This window comes from Eretmochelys imbricata, chromosome 1, assembly GCF_965152235.1.
Source record: "Eretmochelys imbricata isolate rEreImb1 chromosome 1, rEreImb1.hap1, whole genome shotgun sequence".
In the NCBI taxonomy this organism is placed as follows: Eukaryota; Metazoa; Chordata; order Testudines; family Cheloniidae; genus Eretmochelys; species Eretmochelys imbricata.
Window position 1 is genome coordinate 124,376,854 of NC_135572.1, and position 22,641 is coordinate 124,399,494.

Below are 22,641 nucleotides of genomic sequence, written 5' to 3' on the forward strand. Positions count from 1 at the left end.
CTCCTGTACTCTTCTAACCGCCCTGGTGTCTGGCTGCGCGTAACCAGCAGCCAGGCGATTTGCCTCAACCTCCCACCCCGCCATAAATGTCTCCCCCTTACTCTCACAGATATTGTGGAGCGCACAGCAAGCAGTAATAACAGTGGGAATATTGGTTTCGCTGAGGTCTAAGCGAGTCAGTAAACTGCGCCAGCGCGCCTTTAAACATCCAAATGCACATTCTACCACCATTCTGCACTTGCTCAGCCTGTAGTTGAACAGCTCCTGACTACTGTCCAGGCTGCCTGTGTATGACTTCATGAGCCATGGCATTAAGGGGTAGGCTGGGTGCCCAAGGATAACTATAGGCAGCTCAATATCCCCAATGGTTATTTTCTGGTCTGGGAAGAAAGTCTCTCGCTGCAGCTGTTGAAACAGACCAGAGTTCCTGAAGATGCGAGCGCCATGTACCTTTCCCAGCCATCCCATGTTGTTGGTGGTGAAACGTCCCTTGTGATCCATCAGTGCTTGCAGCACCATTGAAAAGTACCCCTTTTGGTTTATGTACTTGCTGCCTTGGTGCTCCAGTGCCAAGATAGGGATATGGGTTCTGTCTATCGTCCCACCACAGTTAGGGAATCCCATTGCAACAAAGCCATCCACTATGACCTGCACATTTCCCAGAGTCACTACCTTTGGTAGCAGCAGCTCAGTGATTGTGTTGGCTACTTGGATCACAGCAGCCCTTACAGTAGATTTGCCCACTCCAAATTGATTCCCGACTGACCAGTAGCTGTCTGGCGTTGCAGGTTTCCACAGGGCTATCACCACTCGCTTGTGAACTGTGAGGGCTGCTTTCATCTTGGTATTCTGGCACTTCAGGGCAGGGGAAAGCAAGTCACAAAGTTCCATGAAAGTGCCCTTACGCATGTGAAAGTTTCGCAGCCATTGGGAATCGTCCCATACCTGCAACACTATATGGTCCCACCAGTCTGTGCTTGTTTCCCGGGCCCAGAATCGGCGTTCCACAGCATGAACCTGCCCCATTAACACCATGATGTCCATATTGCCGGGGCCTGTACTTTGAGAGAAGTCTGTGTCCATGTCCTCATCACTCTCCTCACCGCGCTGCCGTCGCCTACTCACCTGCTTTTGCAGGTTCTGGTTCTGCATATACTGCTGGATAATGCATATGGTGTTTAGAACGGTCATAACTGCTGCGGTGATCTGAGTGGGCTCCATGCTTGCCATTGTATAGCGTGAGCAGGAGAGCAGAGTGGCAGCGGAATCGGCGGGTGGATGACGATGCTGATAGCAATATGGCACCCGCACGGAAAAAGGCGCAAAATGATTGTTGGCCAATGCTTTCACGGAGGGAGGAGCAAGGTGTAGGTTGGCAGCAGACAGTGCAGTACGACTGCTAGCTGTCATTGACTCCTGGGTGCTCGCCAGCAGACAGTGCAGTACAACTCCTAGCTGTCATTGTCTCCAGCTCGTGGTGCTGCTGGCTGGGAGAGCAGCCGAGGCAGAATGGCCCCCTCAAGGATTGAGCTCACAACCCTGGGGTTAGTAGGCCAATGCTCAAACCACTGAGCTATCCCTCTACCAATATTCCAGGTAGGACTGAATCTCCATTAGACAAAACTTAAAGAAGAGAATGACCTGAGTCACTCCCATTTATGTCCAGGCGCCCCTGACAGACCTCACCAAGGTCTGCCAGGAGCACCCATGTCTGCCCAGGCGCCCTGACCCGACCGCACCAAGGCCCAGCCAAGAGCACGCAGGAGACTATGAGGATGGCTACCAGTCGTAATGCACCATCTGCTGCCACAAGGCAATGAGCTGCTGCTGCGTAGCAATACAGTCCCCCGTCTGCCAGCACCCAGGAGACATACGGTGACGGTGAGCTGAGCGGGCTCCATGTTTGCCATGGTATGGCGTCTGCACGGGTAACCCAGGAAAAAGGCGTGAAACGACTGTCTGCCATTGCTTTCATGGGGAGGGGGAGGAGGCTGACGACATGTACCCAGAACCACCCGCAACAATGTTTTTTGCCCCATCAGGCATTGGGATCTGAACCCAGAATTCCAATGGGCAGCAGAGACTGCAGGGATAGCTACCCATAGCATAACGCTCTGGAGGTGCAGGAAAGGCAGCTACCCACAGTGCAAAGCTCTGGAAGTCGACGCTAGCCTCGGTACTGTGGACGCACTCCGCCGACTTAATGGTCTTAAGTGGGGACACACACAATCAACTGTATAAAATCAATTTCTAAAAAATCGATGTCTATAAATTTGATCTAATTTTGCAGGGTAGACATAGCCCTATTGACATAATTAAACCACTCCCAAGGAGGGGCAGTACCTATGTCTCTCCTACTGACATAGCGCTGTCCACACCAGGGCTTCTATTGGTGATGTCGTTCAGAGGGGTGTTTTTCACACCCCTGAGCAATATAATTGTGAGTGTAGACATAGCCTTAGGGTATGTCTACACTGGCAGAGTTACAGCGCTGGCAATTACAGCATCGCTCAGAAAGCGCTGAAGGGAAAACGCTGTTGTGTGTTCACACTATCAGCTGCCTGCGCAATAAAGTGTTCACACTTGCAGCGGTATTCGGAGCGGTGCACTCTGGGAAGCTATCCCACAGGGCACGTCTTTCTCTTTTGCTGCTAAGACTTGTGGGAAGGCAGAGGGGGTCGCGGCGCATCCTGGGTCTTGTCCCAATGACCTGTGATGCATTGCATTGCATCCCAGCAATCCCTGTGCTTCCATCCACATTTGGCACCATCTTTCTACAGTTTGTGTACTGCGTCCCCTGCCTCTTCGAGCTACAGGAATGGATCCTGAACTGTTGACCAGTATGCTGCTCGCTCTGACCAACACGTCATGAGTGGCAGAGGAGTTATTCCTTAAACTACAAAGGCAAGAGGAGTGTGACATTGATTTCGCCACACGTAGTAGCTACAATACTTGTGGCATGCACGAAGGTGCTGACCAGAGTGCAATGCCACTTTTGGGCTTGGGAAACAAGCACTGGTGGTAGGATCACATCGTGATGCACGTCTGGGATAATGAGCAGTGGCTGCAGAACTTTCAGATAAGAAAAGCCATATTCATGGGACTGTGTAATGAGTTCCCCCCAGGCCTGCGGTGCAGAGAATGAGAGCTGCCCTGTCACTGGAGAAGTGCATGGCGATTGCACTGTGGAAGCTGGCTACTCCAGACTGCTACTGATCGGTCGCTAACCAGTTCGGAATGGGAAAGTTGACCACTGGACTCATGTGGATGGAAGTGTGCAGGGCCATTAATCGCATCCTGCTCTGAAAGACTGTGACTCTGGGTAACGTGCGTGACATTGTGGACAGTTTTGTACAAATGGGCTTCCCTAACTGCAGAGGGGCGATAGATGGCACGCGTGTGCCAATTCTGGCACCAGACTACCTAGCCACAGAGTACATTAATCACAAGGGGTATTTCTCAGTGGTTCTCCAGGCGCTTGTGGATCACCATGGACGTTTCACAGACATTAACGCAAGCTGGTCTGGAAAGGTGCATGACACACACATGTTTTGGAACACTGGCCTGTTCAGGAAGCTGCAAGCAGGGACTTTCTTCCTGGACCAGAAGATCACCGTAGGGGAAGTCAAAATGCCCACTGTGATCCTGGGAGACCCTGCCTACCCCCTAATGCTGTGGCTTATGAAACCATACACGGGGCAACTTGACAGCAGCAAGGAGTGGTTCAACAACAGGCTGAGCAAGTGCAGAATGACTGTTGAGTGTGAATTTGGCTGTTTAAAAGCCCGCTGGTGATGACTGTATGGGAAGCTGGACATGGCTGATGAAAATATTCTTATGCTTATAGATGTGTGCTGTATGCTCCATAATATTAGTGAAAGGAAGGGTGAAAGCTTCACTCAGGGCTGGACCGCAGAGGCTTAGTGCCTGGAGGCAGTTTGAACAGCCAGAGACTGGGGCTATTAGAGGGAGGCAGGGCCATAAGGATCAGGGATGCCTTGACGCAGCAATTTGAAGCTGAAAACCACTAATATTTGTTGCTATGCTCAGGAGAGCAGTGTTTGTAATGCTAGGAGGTGATTGGTGCAGACGATGCAATATGAAGGTTTAACATAATTGTCTGTTGCTTTGCAGGGCTCTGTTTGCTTTCAATTAATAGAATAAAGACTTCTTTCAAAGCAACACAATTCTTTTATTAAAAAAACAACCACTGGAGGAGAGAGTCAAACAAAAAAGACCCATCAGCGGTGAGGGCGATGAGGGAAGGGAAGGTCTCAGGAGGAGGTGGGATCCCAGGACAGCTAAAGATTTGTGTATGTCCAGGATCATATCCAACCTTCTCCTTTGGAATACAATACAGTGAGTACTGTACTTCAGCAGGGCCAAACTGAAGAGGGATGGGTGTTGAGCGTAGTGGGAGTCTGCAGTGCTGGACCATGATGGGGGAGGAGTGGAATGCCATGGGTATAGACTGGAGCCAGGAGGTTGATAACGGTGTGTTGGTGGTGTCTAGGGGAAGCACGGAAAAGAGTTTTGTGACGGTGGCTGCAGGAGAGGGTGGGCATGGAACTGCTCGGTTTGCAGAGCTAGTATCACCTGTAGCATGTCTGCTTGGCGCTCCATAATGTTTAAGAGCCACTACGTGGCTTCATTCTGGCACGCCATGTTCTCCTTTCGGTCCCTCTTCTTGCTGTCCCTCCACTCTTTCAATTCCTGCTTCTTGGCCGCGGAGTGCATCATAATATCACACAGAAAGTCCTCCTTAGTTCTTCTTGACCACTTTCTAATTCTGAGCAGCCATTCACCCACCAACAACAAAGAGGGAGGCTGGGCTCCCGAGGTCATCCCTGTGAAGTTTAAACACAACATTTTACAGAAGCAGCATTGTTTACAACACACAGAACACCGATTCAGTGATTTAAAACACCGCCAGTACTCAGTACGCCAGTACTGTCACTAACTGGCTGACCCCAGGCAAGCACACGAGCCACAAGACCCCCAAAATGGTGAGTAGCCGCGGGGCAGGGTAAATCACTCTTCCTGGACCCTGCTGTACACTGGGCACCTGGCTCTTGGGGAAAGCCAGCACTATTGGGGGGACCTGATAATCATTCCTGTCCTCACACTTTCCACAGGAGGTGATCATTATGGAAGATATCTCGCTGATGAGGGTGAAAAGGGAATCAAGGGAGGGTCTTCTCCAAGACTGTGGCTTCTGCCCTGGCCCCTATGTGGCTCGCCTGTGTGCAGCAATGGTCTCTCCCCGCCCACCCAGTGACAGCACAGTGGCACGGGAAAGTTCCCATTAATGGGGCAAGAAACAAAGCAGCTCTGCCAAAGAACCTGCGGCAGCGGATTGCCCGGTATCTCCACGAGAATTTCCTGGAGATCTCTGAGGCAGATTCCCGTGAAGTGAGGGAGTCAATCAACAGCCTGTTCCGCTGCTCAGACTAGGTGTGCGGTGGGAGACAAGCCGGCTTTCTGCAACTCTCCTGCCCCCAACAACTCGCTTCAGCAATTCCCAAAATCAGATCTACTTACCAGGGGCTTCCTCTCCTGTTTGTGCTTCGCCAAGATCTGACAGCTGTGACTAGATAGCATCCTCCAGGGTAGAAAAGAGCTCCTGGCTGTATGCATCTCTGACCTCCGAGTCATCCTGTGCCTCTGGGTCTCCCTCCCCCTCCACATCCTCATTCAAGATTTCCTCCTCCTGGCTTAGTCCACTCTCGACTGGCACACAAGCCAACGAAGTATCCACAGTGGTCTTCTCAGTGGAGGTGGGGTCACTGCCGAGTATCGCATCCAGCTCTTTGTAGATCCAGCAGCTCATGGGCACAACACCAGAGTGGCGGTTTGCCTCCCGCACCTTGTGGTAGGCGTTCCGCAGCTCCTTCACTTTGACCCTGCACTGCAGTGCGTCCCGGTCATGGCCCCTTTCTGTCATGCATCATGATATCTGTCCATAGGTATCATAGTTCCTACGGCTGGAGCACAACTGAGACTGGACAGCCTTCACTCCCCAAATGCTGATGAGGTCCAGCAGCTCAGCATTGCTCCGAGCAGGGGGGATTGCCTGGTGCGTGGAGCAGGCATGGCCACCTGGAAAGATGTGCTGAGACCACTGCATGCGTCACCGAGCAAACGGGAAGGGGACTTTCAAAATTCCAAAGGAACGTATGGGGTGGGGATGATGGTTGGTCACATAAGGGCAGGGCAATATTGTTCAAACTGATGACCAGAGAGGTGAGAACAGGCATTGTGGGACACCTCCTGGAGGCCAATTACAGCATTGTAATCAACCACGGTGTCTACACTGGCACAGCAGCGCTGTAGCCCCGGAGCAGAAAGCTCTATGCCTCACGTTGGGGTGGTTTTTTTTACAGCACTGCAACAGTGCAGTTTCTGCACACTAAGTGGCTTGGCAGTGTGTACACCTTGGGAATTACAATGCAGAAAGTTGCTTTACTGCACAGAAACTTGCTAGTGTAGACAGGGCCTAAGTCTCTCCTGCCAACATAGTGCTACCCACACTGGGGCTTCTGTTGGTGTTGTTCAGAGGGGTGTTTTTTCACACCCCTGGGTGACATAATTGTGAGTGTAAACATAGCCATTTCTCTATTTCCACTTCCATTTCTCTATTACGGTTTAGACATTGATTATCTGCATTTCTAACAAACTCACCCTGCTCGCTCTGGGATCATAATGATGTTGTAAAACAGGTAAATGTCATTCTAGGGTGTATTAACAGGAGTGTCAAATGTGGGAGATAATTATTCCACTCTATTGGGCACTGGTGAGGACTCAACTGGAGTCCCGTGTCCAATTCTGGGTGCCGCACTTTAAAAAAGATGTGAACGAGCAGGAGAGAGTCCAGAAGAAAGCAACAAAAATGTCAGGCAATCTAAAAAACATGACCTAAGAGGAAAGATCAAAAGAATTGGGCATGTTTAGTCTAGAGAAGAGAAGTCTGTGGGAACATGATAGAAATGTTGTTAGCTATTCTGAAAGAAGAACTTCACTGGGAGTTTTGTCAGCATAGCCATGTCATTATGGGTGTGGGTTTTTCACATCCCAAAACAAGATAGTTATGCTGGTATAAATTAGGGATAGACCAGTCCTTACACAAATTCCTAGCTTTAATTTTTAACGGAATCACTCGTCTATATAAAGTTGAGCTCACGAGTAAGTGTTTGCAGGATTAGAGCCCATGTTTCCTTTCTTATTTTACTGGTTTTGGGGGGTGAGGGAGAATGTGTTGATGAGGAGCACAAGGCTCAGGACTTAGGGGCAGGGATCGTGCCACCTTTTAGGTTTGGAAAGTGATTAGAACACTATTATTGAAATAATAAATTCTGCCAGAAAAAATAATCATAATAAAAAATTCTGGTTAGAACCTCAATATGGGGTCATTTAGGAGTTACATTCCTGGCCCAACATGCAGGCTCTTTCCTCACTAATGCAACTTCGCTCTTGCTTCATACCAAATATATATAGCCTAAATTATATAGTGGCATTGTCCAGGGAAGCTCTCTCTCCACTGATGCATCTGTTTCCATCTCTAAGGACTTGTCTACACTACAGAAATTTGAGGTGCTACCTGCTGTGCTGTCAAATTATTCATATACTTAAAGTACATACAGTAGAACCCCGTTTATCCGAGCCTCCATTATTCAGCTCTCCGTATTAACCGAACCACCAGTGCACACACAGGAATGTGAGAAACTGACGCTTCAGACCCAGGCAACGGGCTGTCAACCCGTTCTCCTGATTATCCAGATTTTTGATTAGGTGATCTGGCCCTGGTCCCAATTAGATTGGATAAACAGGGTTCCACTGCACTTAAGGGCTTTGCTGGATCAGGAGCTAAAATAGCATGAAATCCCATTCTATTTTTCTGTATTGTGTATAAATTCTAACAATATGTCCTTACATTTCTAGTCCAAGTAGAAAGTGACCCCCCCGAACGGACTCAGGCTGGATATACCTCTTTGGGGACTGCAAACTGGTAGTCACTATTGAAAGGCAGGACAAGAATCTTGAAAAACTCAGGGAAAGGCACAAAGGGGCACTTGCCTTAAATCGCTGGACATTCCCCTTGCATAGAGGAATACCATGATTTGTGGGGGAGAAAAGGGTATGGTTAAAGCATGCTATGCAGCAGGGCTCTGGGCAATTGCAAGCAGATCCTACCGGCACCAAGACCAGAAATGTAAAAAAAGGGCACCTTATCCCTTCCCTACACACATGTAAAGCTAGACTAGATTCAAGGATCTGGGCTAGTATCTTTAAAGAATCATACTTTTAAAAAAAACATTTAATATGCATTGCCTCTAGGTGGTGCTAATATGTGTCTTTTTGACTTCTGAACTATCACTGGTTTCAGAATAGCAGCCATGTTAGTCTGTATCAGTAACAAGAACAGGAGGACTTGTGGCACCTTAGAGACTAAACAAATTTATTAGCGCTTAAGCTTTCATGAGCTACAGCTCACTTCATCGGATGCACTATCAATGATTCTTAGGAAGGTATAAAAGTAAGTTCTGTATTCAACGTATGTTGGGAACCACTGATATTAAATATTTTATTTTTCTAAAAATCCAATATACCCACACAAATACACTCGCCTGTTCATTTTAAAATGCTCTGATAATTAACCTTCTTGACAATCCTTTTTTCCTATTTTGAGTGTTTATAATGAAGCTCAAAACTCAACTAATGAACTAAGTTATGCAATATTGTAACATGAAGGGAAAGTACTCTCTTTGTTAATAAGCCTATTTTGACTGATTTTTATCCACCATTGATCAGATGCTTTAATTGATCCATACACAATATCTACATATTTTCCCTCAGAAGTTACAATTAATTCAGAACCCATCAGTGTATACACAATTTTTAAATTGTTCCTTCCAATGCGTACTGTTATGCACTGGACTATGTAAAGCATAATCTGAGATTTTATCTGCTTCTACAAAAACGAGGAGTTCGGTGGTACCTTAAAGACTAACTGATTTATTTGGGCATAAGCTTTCGTGAGTAAAAAACCCACTTCTTCAGATGCATGGAATGAAAATTACAGATACAGGCATTAATATACTGACATATGAAGAGAAGGGAGTTACCTTACAAGTGGAGAACCAGTGTTGACAAGGCTAATTCAGTCAGGGCAGATGTGGTCCACTCCCAATAACTGAAGAGGAGGTGTCAATACCAAGAGAGGGAAAATTGCTTTTGTAGCAAGCCAGCCACTCCCCATCCCTATTCAAGCCCAAATTAATGGTGTTAAGTTTGCAAATGAAGCGTAGCTCTGCAGTTTCTCTTTGAAGTCTGTTTTTTTGTTGAAGGATGGCTACTTTTAAATGTTATTATAAAGGCTAACACGGCTAGCCCTCTGATATCTGCTTCCAGTCATTCTCCTGGTCTGATGAGCCAGCAATTTTTAACATCTCTAGTTCCTAAGGCACCATGCTACTAACCTCTTTTGCTGAGAACTGACCATTTATTCATATTCTTGACCAAGATTTTTCTGAGTTTTTTTCCCCAACCAGATTTCCACTCTTCTAAATTTCCTTAAATATCTCTTCTGTGAAAGACTATAAAAAGCCTTTGGAAAGTCAGAGTAAATCATCTATATCAACCAATTCTCCTTATTCTCAAATATTTCATTAATGAGGTCAAAGATGTCTAACAGTTTAAAGAGACATATCTCCTTTCAGAAACCATGCTCTTTTGTCATTATATTATAGGCATATCTATATACTTCTAAACTGTTTTTCTGGTGCTGAAATAAGATTTACAGGTCCACAATCTGTCAGGGACTGCCTCAGAAGAGAACTTTTTTCCTAAGAAGCTACCAATATGGAAGTCTTTATAAGGCAGTTGCTAAGGTAAAGACGACTTAGATCTTGTTTTTCTTGAGGGCTTTTGCACAATCTCTACACAGACTTACAGGAAAAGAGAAGCACTGGAAAGTTTGTTTTATTGTGAACCTCAACTATTGAGAATGATTGGCGTGAACAAGATAGGGAAATAAAAAATTAGATCCAGAAAAGAAAGAAAATCAACTGTTTTTATCGCTAACACCACACTGATGTTACTTCATTTTGAATTTCTTTTATAGGTCACAACCAATTATTCTCTCATTTCAGGTTTATTAGGGATCTTGGACATCCTGACTTCATTTACACTGAAATGCAGATATATTTTTATTTATGATCTACTACCGCAACTCTCTGTTCCACCTGAATCTGACTTGGATGTAAGATCTAGATAATAGCTCTTTTTTCTGGATATTAAAATACTGGAAATGTAACCGGGGGGGATTACAGGCATTTTTGAAAATTCTATACATTAGCCTCTATTTTTCTCTACTTTTCTATCATTTTCACAAGTCGACCACCATTTCCCTAATCTCTTGAATTACTTCTTCAATGTCTTACTTCCTATTTCCACTTCTCGCTCCTTTTACTTTGGTCAGTGTCCCACAGGGTTCCATCTTGGGGCCCTCCTGTCTTTCTACATCTTTACCTAAGTGGCCTCATCCACTTTTCTGTCTTCAGTTATCTCTGTGCTGACCTCTTCCCCTCTGTTCAATCGAGGGTGACGAGATGTCCTGATTTTATAGGGACCATCCCAATATTTAGGACTTTTTCTTATATAGGTGCCTATTACCCCCACCCCGTCCCAATTTTTCACACTTTCTATCTGGTCACCCTAGTTCAATCTCACATTACTTAAGCTCAAGCTTAAACCCTTGTCTATCCAAAATCTGTCTTCCACCCCAGTCACAGCAGTCCTCCTTTACAAGACCCTTTACTGCTGCACGTCTCCTTAAACATCAGTTTCCAATACTTTGTCCTCATTTTCCAGGCCCCAGATAGTCCTACTTGTGCATCCATCTTATTTCGGGGTGCCTGTCATTCTATTTTGATCCTATACTCAGCCAGTTCCCTCCCAATGCTCAGAATGACCTCTCTGGACCTATAAACCTCCTTCTCCTCCTCTACTTCTTCCTCAAGTTACATTTTCTCAGTCATTTACACCATGAGCCTTTTACTGTAAACTATATGTAGTTTATAAAATTAACTGTTCTTCTGGAGGTTATCTTTTTAGAGTGGAAACTTTTCAGGAGGCAGATGTCTTTTTTCATATTTTTAAAACATTGACCAAGGAACTATTAAAACAATAGCCTTGGACTACTCCTGAGAGGATTAACTGATCTGTAATAGCGAGTTCAGGAAATCTGAAATCCTTCCATCTAGTGGCATTTCCTGGAACAGACAAGAGTTTCAAATCAGACATCACCTTTTGAAAGTTTGGAGCGTTCTGCAAAGAGTCTCTTTTTGAAACTTTCCCTTCTCTAAACCAGACCTTTTATCAGATGGGATGTGTCATAATAATTAGGCCTATGCATTTATCCCACTTGTGAGATTAACAGTAGGAAACTAGATAGAAGTTTACAAAGTGTTTCAATAACCTATTAAAACAATAATTGTTGGTGGGAAAAGGTGCAAGAGAGACTAATTTAAATAAGATGACTACTGATGTAACTCAAGAACTGCATTAAGCTCATGCCTGGTAAACAAGAGAAGTGCAAGACTGGAAATCAATGAACCAAAACTGGTGTATCACTAACTAGACTTATTCGTGGACAAAATAATGAGGGAATGAGCTCATTATTGGGGTTTTTATAAAGAAGACAACTTTTGGTGGAAAATTAAAAGAAGCTGTCTGCCAGCAACTGCTGCAGTAACCTTCATGGCTGCCTGCCACCCACCCCCTCTTATGACTCCAGGATCCACTGTAACACCAGTGGGCCTTCATCAGCTGGATGGAAAAAGATGTCCTGAACAGATTGGTCCAAAAAAAGGGACCTATCTGACATCACCATCTCCACTGGCTCTGGCTGAAAGCCAACAACCTGGGATGTGAGACTGTCACATCTCCCTCCCCTTGTGTATCCTTTTCCTATCCCTCTCCTTTTGCCTTCTGTCTAACAACAGTCTGGCTTAGCTGGCCAAGACTATATATTTTGCAACAGTGCCATGAGCCTGTAAGTAAAGAGGTAGTTAATAGCAAGGTTCTAAACACACCAATGCTGGTACAAATTTGCCAGGTCTCAGAGTGGCTGATAAAATGGTGCATTGTGCCTTTGTTTCTCCAGAAGTGAGGCTGCATGTCAGAGTCAACAGCAGAGATAGAAGCAGCACTTTCTATCTTTACTGATTTTTTCCTCTCGCCTCTTATACATGTTTGTCTTATTTTGTCTTCTTGGAAACAGGACTGGACTTTAACAGCAGTAATCACCAGTGCTCCAGCCCATCTCAACTAACTTCTTTGGGAAAAAGAGAAGGAACATTTAACACCCTCTTTAATACTAAGAGACCATCGGACAGTAGGGTTTCATTCTAAAAACTCTATAGCAAAGGGAAAGGGGAAAAGAGTTATGGTTATAATGAAAGCCTTACTTAACTTGCATTTCAAATGCTTTAACTTTTTTCCTTCTTTTCTGTATCTTTAATAACAGATTACAGAGAGTTTTAATAGCGTTTGGGCCCTGGTACTACGCTGAGGTCTCTGTATACCAAACCTGAACCTTTTTTAAAATGTTAGTGTTGGACAATAAAAGGGTTATGTAAATAGCTGACTCTGGGCCCATATATTCCAACTACATTAATACAACAGAAGCCAGCCTGAGCCAAATCTCTTTTCATTATCAGAGACAGAGCGCGAATGCACATACGCATGCACAGTTTCTCTCCCCCTTAAAAAATAATCAGCTCTAGTTTTCCCATGACTAGAGCTGTCCAATCTGAAATCCTATTTGAAGGGGGAATGGAGGAACCCAACATAACAAAAGACCCTCATCGTGAAAGGGCCACAGAGACAATGAATCAACTAAAGCAGGAGGTAACAAATGATGGCAGTGGGGGTTACAAGTGTAAATCAAGGGAACCAGATAGGGACACTAGGCAGAAAACCCAGCACAACACCCACTGCTCTGCAAAGGAGTCGAGATTTTGGAGGGGTTAAGGTCCCACAAAGCAGCCACTCTCCACCATGTGCTCCTAGGCTGCTCCCACAGATTTTCCAAGTGAAGTTATTGCTGACAGTAGCTGCTGTGGAGAGGACTCACAAGAAGTTAATGCTGCATCAAATGTGGCAGGTATTTTGGTTTTGTTCAGCCACTTAGCTAAATGCAATACCTAAAGCAGGTTGAGAGAAAAGAAAGTTAATATTTGGGTGGAGCTAGGAGTAACCAACGTATATAAAAAACCACCAACAATCTTATCAGTCACGTTTTTAAAGTTCAGAAAGCAAGTATATAACTACTTGTTATATGGCCAAACAGCATATGAATATACCAGAACCAGTGCAAGCAACTCCTGGACCTCAGCGCCCAAGTACAGCATGCTAAGGCTACTGTTGTTAAACTGGACAAGCAGCAAGTATTTATGGATATATCAAAGACAGGTACACTACAGAGCATGGTATATCATGATGGGAAGAGACCAAGGTGGAATGAAGGTACAAATTACCTTTGATGACACCCCCCATTCAAAGGAGGTCCCTCCAGAAGTCTGAGTCATAGCAGTAAAAGGGAAGCTGTAGTAATATGGTATAGGTTTTGCTTAGATAACATCCTATAATAAGCTACAGACTGACATGGAACATACTAGAAGGCACCAGCAGTTTCCCTGTCTATGACACACCAGTGCTGCCAGCTTTCTCATGATTTGGTGCTGCTCTTAAAGGCCCTGCTCCTGGAGTCATGTGATTACACTAAAATCTCAACTTTTATTTTAAAAAAAAAATACTGAGTTTCTAGCCCCAGTGGTTGCAGAGGGAAGCTCGGAAATATGAAGCCTAAAGGCTTAGGGTTGGCAGACTTGACCTGAGCTCAGACAGCCAAAAAACTTTTAAAACTTACAAATTCATGACTGTATTTCAGCAGAAGTACAGATGCAAAAGTAGCATTTCAATCAATCTACAGGCTCTTTTTATTATTTATTTAAAACAGGTGACAGGACAAGGCTGCTATTCCCAGGATTAGAGACTGTTTCTTTGCAGGTGGTAAGAAGGAATTGAGTGGGTTGAATATACTCCATCTTTTCTGCCCTTGAGAGGGGGGTAGCACAAGGATATGCAGGGCATGTGTGTGACCCCAAAGAACACTGCTAGTTAAAAGATTCTGATTTGTTGAGCAAGAGGCACATGCACACCAAGAGTGAGATCCACATTTACAGACGCTTGAAGAACTACCAATATCGGAGGCTGGGCTGCAAGAGACCAGGAAGCTGGAAAAGGGACAGATCACCTGTGGAAAGGCCTGGAAGGGCAAGGAGCTGAGAACAAGTATTCTTGTACTCCTCATTCTCACAGTTATAGTATATTCTACATATGTGCTTTTGATCCTAGTTAAAAATGGCAAGTATTTAACATTTATTGCAAAATTAACGGAAACTATTTTAAAGACTTAATCAGCAAATATTCTATTTTACAAAATAGTGAATAATTCCTTCTTCCCAAGAAGAAACATTTCATGTATTTTCAAATCAGCTACTTTTACAAGACAGCATGAATCTGATGTTATAGCATACTAACACGCAGGAAAAAAAATACAACCACAACCAATACTCATTAAATATTGTACATAACCATTTACAGTTTCGAACACTTTACAGTTTCAAACAGTCAATGAAAGGAAATTATATCAACTGCCATTTATCTACCTATACAATGGATTTCAGTATAAAATGCTCATTTTGAATAAATAATGTTGCAGATGAATGCTGCAGGAGTTCAGTTCTTGAGCAGTTCAATGCACTCTGGTCTTTTGTTAACTTTGTTCCATGCCAGCCATGAGTGACAAAGCTAAAGACTCCACTGTGAATCAAAACAGATAAAAAAAATTTAAACATTTTAAACATTCTTGTTTATATCACTCTGCCAAGGTTTACTGAAATTGTCAGTTTTATAGCTTACGAGGCAGATATCTTTTATTATTCAAATGACAAATAACACCTGAGGATTTAAGTCCCTACATCAGGCATTTTCAATGCTATCAATTTCATTATCTGAAATAATGAGGGGTCAATTGAGGAGAGTTAATTTCCTTTCAGATGTTGGTGTGGAACCTTATCCTTAGCAAAAGGTGCAAAACTGAACAAATGTATCTTTATCCTTTATATTGTATCCGTTAAACATATCCTTTATCCTGTACTGTAAATAAACAGTATTAAAACATCTACACTGACAATAAACCCCACCAGCCAAAAGATCCAACAACACAGGACAAAATTCTGCTTTCATTTACATCAGTGCAAATACAGAGTAATTTCACTTGAAACAGTGGACATAATCTAAGTTCTGCTCTGCTCTCATATTTATGCTCTTGAAATTACAAAAAGTGGCCATGGTTGTATTCTCTGTCACTGTTAGAAGCCAAAAAGAAAAGGAGTACTTGTGGCACCTTAGAGACTAACCAATTAATTTGAGCATGAGCTTTCGTGAGCTACAGCTCACTTCATCGGATGCATACCGTGGAAACTGCAGCAGACTTTATATACACACAGAGAATATGAAACAATACCTCCTCCCACCCCACTGTCCTGCAGTTTCCACGGTATGCATCCGATGAAGTGAGCTGTAGCTCACGAAAGCTCATGCTCAAATTAATTGGTTAGTCTCTAAGGTGCCACAAGTACTCCTTTTCTTTTTGCGAATACAGACTAACACGGCTGTTACTCTGAAACCTGTTAGAAGCCAGTATAATTTAAAATAAAGAAATTGGTGTTATTCTTGAACCACTACCCACATCATCGCATGTTTATTCATCCAAAGAAGCACCTGTTACTTAGGAAAATATTTTATTGCTAACTTTAGAAGTATTTAGTGGGTGCAACATTTACACTACAAAAGTCTGAGAGTCGTAGTTAAAGGTCTGTGACACTGCTGCACAGAGATGATGTTCTTGCTATCAGTTGAAGGGTTTAAGAATAGTGAGGTTCTACCAATGTTTGTGACATGTTAAAATTGTCAGGGACAATATAAAATGGAACTTTTGACTCCTAATGTATGTAACCATTAAAATGTAAATTACTCAGGCAGGCACTGCCTTCATTTGCCTGTTAAGCACCATACAAGATGATAATGATACATAAAACATAACAAACCACCACTAAAAACTATTGAATTGTTAAAATAGAGCATGGCATCTTATGGCATCCATTTTAGGCTGTCCATTCTGATGTCATAAAACAATAAAGGTATCAGTTCTGCTTGGCCTATACCAGGCAATACAAAATCTGAATCAAGTACAACAATATGCAATCTGTGTTTAACTCTGACTGCAAATCATCTTTTCGTCATGAATTCAACATCAGCCATCTTAAGTGATGTGTAGTCAAATAACTGATCACCAAATACTTTATTTTAAGTGGCATGTGAATTCCTTTGGCAAAGTTAGGATTTATGATATATGCCAATCATCATTTGCATGTCCCTCCTTAGGGCATTAGGCAAAATGAAGGAAGTTTTGCTGTTCATAAACAAAGTGAGGCACAAATGCTCTAAAAATTTTGTTAAATTGTTGTATTAAAAGGGAATAGAAAATGCTTTGCCAATCTCTCTCTGTGTTCTTGCACACAATAAAATTCAATTTAAAACATACTAAACATTAAAACAGCCTCACTCCTACAAACCCAGAAAAGCCTACTTTCTGAAAAAAGCTTATAAATTAGAAGTGTCAACAAAGGAAAAGCCTATTATTTTAAAATTGTTCTGTATACTCACAATGAGGAAAAGAGCCTCTGCAGACTGCTTTGTTTAGAACTGTTACGAGAAACATATGACAATTTTTAAAATCTGATTCCATCTTCTCTATGGATTCCATCCTAAGAAAGAAGTGCAGTTTAATTTAAACAAATATAAAACGGATAAATAACTACATAGATAGTCCTATATAAAATGACATATCCTTTCTTTCTAATAATGAATAAAAATAAGGTGGAGATCATCTTTCAGTTGTGTGTGTACAGAGTGCCTAGCACAACAGGGCTCCAATCCTTGACTGGGCTTTCTAGGCATTATCACAACACAAATAATTAATAATGAGCTAACTCTACCCTCTGATATGCATCTAACAACTCTTAGGAAGAACTACTGATCCTGTGTGGAGTAAAGCTACTGTTCCTGTCTAGGAAACCTCTCTTATGTGATGAGCTCTCGAGCTCCACATTGCTTCAAAGCCTAGAGCTAGGGAGCTACCTGATGACTTGCTCCTCTTTTTCCCCTGACATGGGGGATGGGTTCCACAGGCAAAATCACAAATACTTGCCCAGGAGAGGGATGCCTAGAGCAGGATAACTGACTCAGATAAACAGCAGCACCTAAAACAAACAGTCTTGAAAGTTAGGGGGTGGATTGTGACTTCAATAGGAACAGTTAGGCCAGCACTGAGCACTCCTGAAAATCCTGCCTTAGAGAAATTTCTCATCTTGTGCCTAAGAATACGCAGGAGGTATAAAGGAAAAAAAAACAATAGAATACAATAATTTTAGATTATCCTCATGTAACGCAAGTACCCTGCTTAGAAGTTTATCAGACTTAATATTTTTGAAACAATGTGAGTCCTGAAGTTTCTGGGTGAAACCCTGGCTCCACTGAACTCAAAGGCAAAACTTGCACTGACTTTTAACAGAACGAGGATTTCACCTTCTGAGACCTAAGACAAGGTTACTATCACTAGCAGTCTACATCAAAAAGGAAGATTTACCGAGGAGGAAATAACAAAGGAAGTTTAACTTTTCCTTTTTACCAGACCAGAATGAGTCCTTATAGGTTACGCCCACAGTTCTCATAAACCAAGCAAATGAATGTTAGTTTCCAGTGCCTGTGATTTTAAGCTAAGTCTCAGAAGAAAGATGTAAGTACGAGCATGACCATTGAGCCTTTCATTTTATTAGTTTATAAAAACACATGATGAGAAAAAGAAAGTACTTCCATTTGTTGTACACTATAGTCTTACAATTTTCTTTTTTTAATTTTTTTTTTTACTGGCCACCTTTTTCACTGAGAAACACATTCTGATTATACAACCAACAGGTGCCTGCAGCTGATAAGCTTCAGCTCCATTGAATTTTATCCTTGTTAACAAAAGGTCACATTAGTCTCCCATTGAACATGCAAAGCAAAAAGATATATACCTCAAATACAACACTGGAGCTGTGAAATGATCACATTATAAAACATTATGACATATTACTTACCTCCAAGCTCCCAAACCTGCCTGCCAACGATCTGCAAACATCAGCACTAAATTTAGCACTTTCATTATAGCTTCCTTCACAAAACTAACCTAAGATAATAATGGGGAAAAAATACAAGTAGTCTAATCAGGAATTTATTTTTAAATTCAATAAGAACTTTGGCAGGCCATGAGATGACAACACTCCATGACGTTTAAATTAAGATTTCAATTAAAACAACCTTGAGGATACACTCTAATTTCCCAGCTACAATATGTTCTTTGTTTAGAGGATTAACTGTTCAATTAATTCTGAGGTTGACTATTTTGACAATACCGAATGTACCAAGTATTTGGGACAAAGTACTACAGCGCAATTCCATGTACCAAGTGTATCACCTCTGAAGTGCCGAAGTTTCGAACAAATGTTGACATTTAAAACATCTCACAAATTGCAGATGATGAAATATTTGTTGTCCCTATTTATATTTTGTATAAATAAGTGCATCACCCTAGTTGCTTTCCCAGCACTGTAGGAACTTTTAGTTCAGATTAACGTAGACGATACAATCTGGCATATTTTATCACTTCCTTTAAACCTGAAATTACTATTCAAAATACACTACTGATATTAGCTAAAACTACTGCAAACAGGTACAGCATATGCTGCCTCTACAACAGCAGTTTTCAACCTTTTTTTCATTTGTTGACCCCTAAAAAATTTCAAATGGAGGTGTGGACCCCTTTGGAAATCTTAGACAGTCTGCAGACCCCTATGGGTCTGCAGGCCACAAGTTGAAAATCACTGCTCTAAAATACAACAATTCAACAATGTGGCAGAGCTCTATAATGGGTGGCACCTTCCTTTACCCGCCACTTCAAGCTACCCCAGTAGAAATAATCTTGAATATATTTTTAGATATAACTCACACAGCTTGTTTGAATCCCGTAAAATTTGGGCAAAACCAAAAAACCCCCAATAAATGGTTACTCACCCTGTGTAGTAACTGTAGGTCTTTGAGATGTGTCTCCCTATGGGTGCTCCACTCAAGGTGTACTTACATCCTCTGCGCCTATGACTGGAGATTTCTCATAGCAGTGTCTGTTCAGCCTGCGCATGTGTGTTGCTCCCTGCTGTTATATATCAGCACACAGGTAAACCGCCCTTAGTTTCTTCTCTGCTGTGTAGCAGAGAACTCCAAAGCAGACGGGAAGGACAGCAGATAGTGGAGAACCCATAGGGACCCACATCTTGAAGAATTACAATTACTGCACAGGTTGAGTGACCATGTCTTCTTCTAGTACTGTCCCTCTGGGTGCTCCACTCTAGGTGACTACTGAGCAGTTCCCTTTAAGGAGGAAGGGCCTTCAGAGCAGAGTCCAGTATTGAAGGAAGTACAGCTGAGCCACATACAGCATCAGAAGCCAAGTCATGAGTTATTGTATGAGTTACTTAGCAAAGGTACGTACAGAGGTTGAAGTCACAGCTCAACTTATTTCACTGATGGGAACATTTTTGCAAAAGGCTGTAGAAGTGGAAACTGATCTTGTAGAGTGAGTTCGTATGCCCACGTGTGCTTGGAGATTACAAGATTGGTAGCAACAGCTAATGCAATCAGATATTCACTTGGGAAGCCTTTGTTAAGAGACTGCAGACCCTTTCGATGTATCTGATCGAGACAAATAATTTGGGAGTCTTTCTAAACAGTTTAGTCCTGTCAAGATAGAAGGTCGGGGCTCTCCTGACATCAAGTGTGTGTAACAACATGTCCTCTTTGTCTACGTGAGGTTTAAGGTGGAAGATCGGGAGATGAATGGGTTAGTTAATATGGAACTCGGAAGATACTTTTGGTAAAAACTTGGGGTGTGGTCATAATGTGAACTTGTCTTTGAAAAGTAATGTGAAAGGAGGGTATACCAGAAGGGCCCCTATATTCCTAACTCTTCGTGCTGATGTGATGGCTACCAGAAATGATGTTTTCAATCGAGAAATGGAGGAGTGAGCAGGTAGTCATTGGTTCAAACAGAGAATCCTGTAAGACATTTAAGAACCGGGCTGAGGTCCCAAACCAGAATAGACTGACTGGTGGAAATAGATTTCCGAGACCCCTCAGGATCCTCATCGTCACTGGCTGGGTGAATACAGAAAAACATTCTATTGAAGAATGGAAAGAAATGGTTACTTATGACAACTGTGGTTCTTTGAGATATGATAGAGACATGTATTCTACTTAGGTGTGTACACACACAGAGCACACCAGAGCCAGAGAATTTTGCCTAGCAGTACTCACAGAGGGGTGGCAGTAGCATCTAATGACCAGCCCCTCCCTCTGGCAACATGAAGCAGAGTCTCCCTGACCCCCCACCCCCTCAGTTCCTTTACACAGAATACCCAGAGACTAGACTCCGATACAGGGGATGGAGGGTGGGTCATGGAATACAAATCTACATCTCATCTTAAAGAACCACAGTTGAAGAAGAAGAAGAAGAAATGGTTACTCACTGTAAGTAAATGCAGCCATGTATTCCACTTAGGTGACTCACAAGCAGTACCCACCCCATGAGGTGGGGCTCAGAGTCTACCTAAACAAGGATTGCAGGACCGCCTACCAAAACTTGCATCCGCTCTAGAAGATGCGGTAAAGGCATAATGGTTCATAAATATATGTATGGATGTCCATGTAGCAGCCCTGCAAATCTTCAATTTTGAGATGTCACTGAGGAACACTACTGACATTGCTTGCACTCACAGAATGAGCTTGCACCTGATGAGGAGGCATAGACTAGGCGATTTCATATGCAGTCTCGATACAGGATGCTATCCATTTAGAAATCATCTGTGAAGAGACTACTTTCCCCTTCACATGATTTGCATGTGACAAACAGGCGAGGCAAAGCACAAAACAGTTTAGTCCTGTCCAGACAGAAGGCTAGACATCCCCCGACATCTAATGGATGGAGATGCTACTCCTCCAGAGATAAATGCAACTTAGGAAAGAACACAGACAAATATACCACCTGGTTCAAACAGAACTGAGAAACCACTTTAGTCAAAAATTTGGTGTATGGTTGTAAATTCACTTTGCCCTTAGAGAACTGTATATAAAAGGAGACTGCCATTAGAGCATGCAACTCTCATTCTCTTCTTGCACATGTTATCTGCTACGAGGAATGCAGTTCTCTGACACAAAAGTGGAAAGATACAAGATGCCAGTGGCTTGAATGGAGACCCCATTAAAGCTGCTAGGACCGCGGTAAGGTCCCAAAGAGGAATGAGCTCTTGGACCAGAGGACAGATGAAGAAGCCCTTTTAAGAATTTTGCTACCACAGTAAAGGAGAAGACTGATCTTCCCTTCATGGGGGATGAAATGCCGATATCACTGCCAGATGCACTCTCAATGAGCTAAGTCCAATTCCCAACAACTGAAGGTGCAGCAAGTACTCCAAGATGTCCTGGATGGAAGCCAGTGTTGATTGAATTCCGTGGGCCAACCACCACACCAAAAATCGCTTCCATTTTGCTGAAGAGGCCATTCTGTTAAAGGGTTTTCTACTGTTGACTAGGACCAGTGGAACAGCTGCTGAACACTGCTCTTCCTCCTCATTTAGCCAAGCAGCAGCCATGCCATGCCATCCAGGGAACTGAGTGTGGGATGCAAGGTGTGCTCGTGATGCTCTGCAAGTAGGTTGTGTTGAAGAGGAAAGAGGTATGAAAGGCTGAATTGACAATGTGAGAAGGCTGGAGAACCAGCATTGCCTTGGCCACACTGCAGCAATGAGAATAACCTGTGGGATGATCAGGAAGAAAGTGTACAGGAAAGCAGATTACCAGCTGAGATGGAAACCACTGGATAGGGATCTCGGACTGAGGCTCCCTCTAGAGCAGAACAGATAGACATTTCCTGTTTCCCCATGGCAAACAGGTCAATTGTTGGAACGCCCCAAACTCCAAAAATGACCCAGAGGACAATTTGCTTTCAAAGACCACTCCTGGTTCAGGGAAAAATTCCTGTTGAGAATAGTCTGTGAGATGATTCTAGATTCTGGGCACATGATTGGCTATCAGAGTGATACTCTCCTCAATGCAGAACTGCCACAACCTGATGGCCTTTTGTTCTCCTCCTTGCCTGTTCACATAATACACTGTGGTGATACTGTTGGTAAATATGTGACTATACTGGACCATATATCCAATATGGTCCAAAAAAGTGGGATATACATTGTAGATGGCCCAAAACTCCAGCACTTCGATATGCAGTGAGGACTGCAGCTCTTATCGCAGACCTTGAACTTTCAGCAACTCCAGATGGGCTCCCCAGCCCATCTTGGAGGCATCAGAGACAGACCTGGATGGATGAAGGGAGCGCCCTGACAAACATTCTCCAGGAGCATC

At 43.3% G+C, this 22,641-nt stretch overlaps 1 protein-coding gene across 6 annotated transcripts in view; it reads right to left on the reverse strand.

Moving 5' to 3' along the window:
• Nucleotides 1–13,982: 13,982 nt before the first annotated feature.
• TUBGCP5 (tubulin gamma complex component 5) overlaps nucleotides 13,983–22,641 on the reverse strand; it is a 45,557-nt gene continuing 36,898 nt past the window's right edge. For 3 of the 6 annotated variants that reach the window (XM_077814960.1, XM_077814980.1, XM_077814989.1), the window contains 3 exons: nucleotides 18,270–18,358; nucleotides 16,795–16,895; nucleotides 13,983–14,886 (listed from right to left, as the gene is read on the reverse strand). In XM_077814960.1, the coding sequence (XP_077671086.1) occupies nucleotides 14,840–14,886; nucleotides 16,795–16,895; nucleotides 18,270–18,358 (237 nt within the window). In that variant the 3' untranslated portion in view covers nucleotides 13,983–14,839. Of the gene's footprint in view, nucleotides 14,887–16,794; nucleotides 16,896–18,269; nucleotides 18,359–22,641 lie in introns of those variants that run through there. The other 3 variants (XR_013345868.1, XR_013345873.1, XR_013345869.1) reach the window with 3 other exon arrangements.